Raw genomic sequence first — 7,357 nt, 5'->3', positions numbered from 1 at the left:
ACCGTAATTATTATTCAAGAATTGAGATACCACCATTTGAGGCACTTTATTGTAATCATGGCACAACTATGTTGGACCAAAGTGGGGGAGCGCTGAGACATAAAACCAGAAATTATTCAAGAGTTGTTAGAGCAAATGGAACTATTCAAGAGTCGGGTTAAAGAATCCCAAAATTGTCAAAAGAGTAAGTCAGGTTGGAGTTTAAGGTGGACGACTTAGTGTACCTAAAAATGAGGACATTACAAATATGATTTAAGATCTGGAAGTTAAGGAAGCTTAAGCCGAGATACATAAAACTGTATCCAATTGTACAGCGGATTAGAGCTTGACATACTGTATGGGGTTCATCATCAAAGTTATCAGCTTCTCTGAATGTATTTGGATATCAGTTTTGGGAAAAGCACCAGAGAGCCAGAGTTCATTTGTCGCTAGCCACAAGGTGACGTCTGTTAGAATTTGTTTGCGCTGACAAAAAATAAATAAATAGAAGTTGTGGAGCAACAAGAAATAAAATTTCATAAGACATTGTAAAATATGGTATCAACTTGTTGGAAAGGGACACAATCCAAGAGAACACCAGGGAAGCCGAAATATAAACTATCCAGAATATTTGAAATTATAACCGGGTAAACAGATCAAATTTGAATTCCAGGACGAATTCCGATTAATTGGGGAAGAATTGTAACGACCCAATTTTTGTAAAACCAAAGCCTAATTTATTTAATTATTTATTGAACCAAACCCTTATATGAACCGGTGGTGTTGGTTTAATTATTTAATTAATCAACTTCTAAACCTAGCTATATATTCTCTTCCTCATTTGTTGCCGTCAACATCATCGTAGAGAGAGGGAGAGAGCTCAGCCATGTTTCTTCTCCTTACTTGTCGATCTCTCTTCCCCATGTAATCGCCATATTGTACTGGTCTCGAGATTGGTTTGCACGAAGTCCTTCACCTAAGAAGAATTAAAATGTCTTTCCCTTTGTTTCTTGAGATACAAGCAACATTCATAGCATATTCGTAAACGTGGCTTTGCATGGGTGTAAGGACCTAGATTATGAGTTCACGTCCATCACGTAAAAAGAAGGCATAAGAAGTGGTAATGGAACATGTCTCAGTCAACGCCATCAATATTATGAAGAAATATTCTAAAGGCCAAGGTGAGGGTCTTTTCCCGAACTTCTCTTACACGGCTTAGAACCTCGAATAAGTATAATTTGTTTCTAATGTGTTCCGTCTGTGTGAAATCGAGTCTGTCATTGCTTGTTTAGTTTTAGGCTCTTTGCTTAAACCGAAACTAAGGGTGTTAGATGGTTTAACAGTGCTTGTTCATTTATAATTGATAATATATATGTATATAGTATATTGAGGTGATTTGGGTGTTAACCGACCATGAAGACGTAATTTTGTGTGTCGACCGGAGACCAGTACATTGGGTGTGGTGTATGCTGCGGCACATCTTAGTCGACCTGTTGTGCCAAGGCTTCGAGGTCGATAAATCGTCTACGGGCTTGTGTTACCGAGCACATATTCGGTGGGGTTTTGGCCTGTTAGTGGGCAGCGAGTGTGCACCTCGCTAGGACTGTTGTGTGATCTCTGGGTACTTTAGGTACCGTGTTTGCAACGTGTTAGGATTAAATTATATTTATTCGGAGTGCTCTGTCCGGGTCCATGGACTTCGGATTTAGTATCCCATACCTCACTGAGTGACTTTTCCGTTACTCACCCCTCTCTCTTCCCCATTTCAGGTGAGACTGACGAGTATATGATATTTGGACGGATTGGTGCTACTGGACTTTTTATTCGGATTTTTATTTGGGCTTTGGGTGAGTGTAATTGAGTATATGAGCTTTTATTATTCGAGATATTGTTGGTGGCCCGCTGTTCTCCGGATTGGAGGTGACGGGTGTTACATCAATATTCAGAGTTAAGGAAAGATATTGTATCTCGACTCGACTCAATGTCCCCGTTTTTTTAAACGATTTTCTTCTCAGTTTCTATCCGAGTTATTCAGAGTAAGAAATATATTATTTCAATTCGGTTTCCGGCTTCCACAGTCAGGTCAGCTTAATCTTTAGAAAAGTAGTCCTCTTGTCCTCCTTTTCAGTCTCAGTTACTTTCTCGTTCGTAGATAGCACTATCCCATTGAACTGTTGTTAAGCCCAAAACAACCCGAGAAGGTAAATTATTTGTGAGAAGGACAGCAGATAAATTAGATTCTTAGTATTATTTAGGAGGACATGTTCCATATTTTACCAAAATCTCAGCGTCCAATACAGAGCATGATATGTCGTTTGCAAAAAGGGCGACTACGAAAACTATTTTTTTTTCCTGTCAAATTCAGAATGTAAGGAAATTTTTCATTAAAGTTCAAAGAAAAGGTAAACATTATTTCTGGCCAGAGTTGGTCGATCTTCTTGGGTTTAGGATCTTGAGAAGACATGGTGTCATCGTCGGAAGAAACACTATGGTCATGTCAGCTTTTCTTCCACTCCTTCACCATTCTTCTTCTTGAATCCTCATACTAAACACAGCCAAAGATGCAGAACACAATCTCCATTTTCTCATTTGCGTGACATCGTTAGACCGGCCACCGAACGAAACCAGAGATTTAAAATCGCCGCCGGTCGTTTATCTTCTCTTATTCTCTTCTCTTCCATGTTTCTAATTAAGTTTTGTTTCAATATTTTGTTTGCTCTCTTCCTTCAGCATCTTTTTCCTCAGCCGTTTTTATTTCTTCAACATGAACAATCATTCTCTGGATCAGTCTTATATCAATCTTGCCATCACAAAAATTTCTCCAGGAATCATTGACTGTAAATAAGATTGTCATGAGTGTTTCAAAAAAAAAAAGATTGTCATGAGAGTCAACCATATATTTATTCTATTAAAACACAAGTGTGACCTATTGATGTTAGTTGAGTCCAACAAATATTTTCCATGATACCTACCTTTTGATATGATAACTGTATATAAGAAAAATACAAATTTTATACGATAACCACCGCATCAGTTAACCTAATAACAACCACATCAGTTCTCGCCTAACTGCATCAATATATTTGGACCATAAACATTTAATTTACAAAACCTATTAAAATTGGGCCATGGACTTTGATTTACATAATTCATTTATAATTGGTATACAAATTATTATGTGTAATAATAATGTAATTATAATTATATACGAAATTAAATCATGTTTAATTTTTATTTTTATTTTATTTATTTAATCTATCTATTTAATTACTATTTTTTTACTAAACAAAACTGTAACAATATTTTGTTATTTTTTAACAAAATAACAGTTTGAAAATAAAGTACCATATTAACGTGTTAAAGGCTATGACACAAATGTATAATTTAACAATATAATAAATTCAATACAATTATACAAATACTTTACTAATCATTTTTTTAAATTACGCAAATACGTTTGTTGATAAAAACACAAGTATGATTACAAAAAATACATATATATTACAAGGAAAGAAACAAATATATAAATTTAATTTTAAATAATATATACAAAACAAATAATATACCCGCCCTCTCACTCTCTAGTATTCAAATAAACATGAAGTAGTGGTTTAAATATTGACATATGAGACAGATAAGTATGATAGGCAAACGCCATTTTCTATACTAGGCTTATTTTGACAAATCCATTAAAAATCATCTAAGCTATATTATAAAAGAACCCAAAGTATAACAATTTCGTTTATCAAAGTTTATTGATTCAGTTTATTCACAGCTTATAACAAAGGCAATTCACTACCTTCACTTATCTCAGGTTAATACATTTGTCCCATGAGTAGTAGTTCTTTTTCATTTTGTAATTGCAACCTGCACGTAGAAAACTTCAATTGGTAAGGAAACCGAGCACAAAGCATTAAACAGGCATAGATAGTTCTCAAAGAAATCAACTTACAACTTCACATGTGTGCTTATTGGTAGCTAAGCAAAACAGGACCAATGTTCCATCACCAACCTCTTTAATTAATTTGTACCTATAAAGTCACAAGGCAGGAATAAGCAAACCCGTATGCAATGTATTAAGGGAAAATTAAGCAGTAGTGCAACCTAATAAACTCGTATGCAATTCCATTTGTTCTGACTTCTGAGCATCGAGCAGCAGTGCAAACCTTTTGAATAATTGAATCATGTCAATTGCAAAACAGTCTGACAGTATAAGCAGTATAGAGTTTCGATAAGGGATTGTATGTATCCGCGTCTCCTTTCAGTATGAGTCCTTGAGTTCATCATAATCAGCTCGGCAAAAAAATCAAGGAGTAATATAAATCAAGAATTATCTGTTAAACAAACACATCAACGTCATATAACTATAACAAAAAAAAAAAATCAAGAAAGAGAGATCTACCCAACTCTAGATCGGTAATCAAGGAGCTAAGACAATTGGAAGAAAGAAGAACATGGCATGAGGCTTGACGATCTTGCCCTTGAATTTCTTAGCTTTCTCCTCCTTGCAGAGAGTGTAAGATTCCTTGGTCGGGAAAAATATTGACGAACTCTAAATCACGATTTCGGGAAGGTGTTGATGAAACCTCTTGTATAAGGAAAGCAAACGATGCCAGAAAAGAAGAGGATATCATAGATATTTATAGTCGAGGGGATGTGGAGAGTTGTGTTGTGTTGAGTCTGTGTGCTCTGAAGATGTATACCAATCATATATTAAGGTTGAGAATGGCGACATGTGATTCGCGGTTTTCATTGAGGAATTTACAAAACCGCATTTCATTTACCATTCACAATTCTTGTCAAGGAAGTGCGGTTTTCAAGAAAAAAAAATACGAAAACCGCAAATGAGCAAATTAGCTCAATATACTGAAAAGAATGGGATACCATTGAATTGGGGGAAAGTGGTAGTGATGGGGGGGAAAAATTGAAGGGAAATAGGGTATGGAGTGCAAATAAGGGAGAAGTTGTGTGTAGGGAGTACAAATACTCTACAATTTTTATGTTGTAAAGTGGTTGACAACAGTGCAAAACCGCTACGCATCTGATAGCTAGCGTTATTTAAAAAACGCACTCCAACAGTATAAAAACATATTTTAATAGAAACAATGTTTATGTTCACACTACTTTAATTTCATTTTCTTAGAGCATCCACATTGAAGGTTGTAATGGGGTTCATGGGCTCGGGTTCATAGGCCCGGATAAAAAAAAGAAAAGTTTAAATGGAGTTATTTCCGCGACCCGCGTCTTACGAGTGACTCGGTATGAGGCGGGGTTCACGCCAGGTGTCACGGTTCCATTGGCGCCGCATTGTTGACGTCACGACGACGAAAGGGGAGAGAAATTCATTTTCTCATTTTCCAGAAAAGACTAGGGTTTTCTTCCGAGAGGCGATATCTCGTGCGATTTTGATCTTTCTTCACTTTTCTCCATCGAATCGACGACGGAGTGTCTCCTCGAAGAGAATAGGTCAGTGTCGAGTCAATTTCCCGTTAGATCGAAGCGTTTTGATGTCGGTTAGTGGAGTTCTCAAATTAGGGTTCAAACTCGATTTTGGGGGTTTCGATTCTAGGGTTCTGAATCGTCTTATGGGTTTCATTTTGGGTTAGATCGAAGCATTTTGTTATCGAATAGTGGGTTCCATTATGGGTTCCGTTCATGATATAATTTTGTGATTTTGTTGTAAGCCGTTTGCTTGTCTGCTTCAGATGGATCCCGCAGAGGAGAGAAGAGATACAAAAAGGCATCAGGAGAACTGCAACATGTTGGGATACGTGGCCGATTCTGAATATGGGATTCCTAGAAGATGTCCCTGTGGTGGGAGAATCATTGACGAGGTTTGCGGGAAGGAGGAGTACGACACTCATCCTGGGAAGCGCTTCTTCAGCTGCATAAACTACGAGGTAAGAGATACCTCAACAGACGCATATATTAGTATAGAATTTTTTTTTTATGTTGTCTGATGTTTTTTTTTGTTGTCCCCAAGGCTGATGGATTTCATTATCGTCAGCCTTGGGTAATAGGCGTCCAGGAGGAGATCGAACACCTGCGTAAGCGTGTGGAGGAGGCTGATGAGGTGATCAAGTTGGTGCCCAATCTCAATAAACAAATTGAGAGTGTTGAGGTTAGTGTCATTTTTTAAGAGTAGCTCATAGGAACTTAATATTGGTAATGTTTGGGTTTTTTTAATTCACTAACAAGGTTTCTATGTTTCCATGTGCAGGCACAGGTTAAAAGGCTCAGTTTGCTGCTTGATCACCTCACTGGTGACGTTTATAACCTCACTGTGCAGATAGCTAATCTGGAGAAGGTCTGCTTTGAATGAAATTGTTTAGGTAAACACTCTAACTAAACTAAACTGAACTAGAAGTAGTTTCCTAGAAGTAGTTTCCTTGTAGGTTGCTTGGTTGAACTTCACTAGGTAGACTAGGAAGTAAAGTAGATGTTCATAAATCTAGTTTCTGTGTTGTATTAATTGATATGCTTTGAAAGTGATGTGATGCTCTCTATAGTACGAACTGAACTAGGGTAGTTGGTTGCTGTGATGAATGCTTGAAAGTGGTTGTGTTTTGATGAATGCTATCTGTGTAATCAATGTTTGGTAGTTAGAAACGCAAACCAAAATATTAGTTTAAAAACATAGTCAATCCTTCTACCCTTAACTCAAACCAACTTCTGAAAACACATACCAACTTTAAAACACACCAATCGAAACACAATGGATCCGTTTTCCCTTACTTCTCCCGGCCCTGTGAACATAGACGTAGGGTCTTCTGATGTTCCTAAACCGGTGGAAAGGAGAAAGTGGACAACACAAGAAGACTTAGTCCTCATAAGTGCTTGGTTAAACACCAGCAAGGATCCCATAGTTAGTAACCAGCATAAGTTAGGGTCGTTTTGGAAAAGAATTGAGGATTATTTCAATTCCAGCCCTCAGCTCACAGGCTTTGCTTCTAGAGAGTGGAGTCAGTGTAAGCAGAGGTGGGGAAGGCTCAATGACCAGGTGTCTAAGTTTGTGGGAAGCTATCAGGCCGCTTTGAAGGAGCAAGCTAGTGGCCAAAATGAGAACGATGTCATGAAGTCTGCCCATGACATCTTCTTCAACGACTACCACGGCAAGTTCACACTTGAACATGCGTGGAGGGAGCTGCGGTTCGATCAAAAATGGAGGTCTATCTCTTTACCAAGAGATGGTGCAAAGGAGAAAAGGAAGGAAGCTGCAGAGACGGTACCTGACTCGGAAGAGGTAAGGCCACCTGGTGTTAAGGCTTCCAAAGCAGCCAAACGCAAGAAGAATGGGAATGAAGCTGCATATGATCGACTACAGAGCATTCTAGACTTGAAACAGAACATATCCAAACAGAAACTACTAGATCGTCTC

The 7,357-nt window shown here is 37.7% G+C and overlaps 1 protein-coding gene and 1 long non-coding RNA gene across 2 annotated transcripts in view; one reads left to right on the top strand and one right to left on the bottom strand.

Moving 5' to 3' along the window:
• Positions 1-2,346: 2,346 nt before the first annotated feature.
• Positions 2,347-4,642, bottom strand: LOC106316981. Its single transcript, XR_001265019.1, has 4 exons — positions 4,084-4,642; positions 3,932-4,010; positions 3,779-3,846; positions 2,347-2,814 (listed from the first exon to the last, which is right to left on the bottom strand). It is a non-coding gene; the product is annotated as an uncharacterized LOC106316981 (long non-coding RNA).
• A 2,052-nt stretch (positions 4,643-6,694) lies between these two features.
• The window catches only part of LOC106314373 (glutathione S-transferase T3-like), a 2,055-nt gene continuing 1,392 nt past the window's right edge, over positions 6,695-7,357 (top strand). Inside the window, exon 1 of the mRNA XM_013752252.1 lies at positions 6,695-7,222. Within this exon, the coding sequence (XP_013607706.1) occupies positions 6,695-7,222 (528 nt within the window). The remainder of the gene's footprint in view (positions 7,223-7,357) is intronic.

Source organism: Brassica oleracea, chromosome C9 (genome assembly GCF_000695525.1).
Source record: "Brassica oleracea var. oleracea cultivar TO1000 chromosome C9, BOL, whole genome shotgun sequence".
Taxonomy (NCBI): domain Eukaryota; kingdom Viridiplantae; phylum Streptophyta; class Magnoliopsida; order Brassicales; family Brassicaceae; genus Brassica; species Brassica oleracea.
This window is presented reverse-complemented; position numbering and strand designations above follow the sequence as displayed.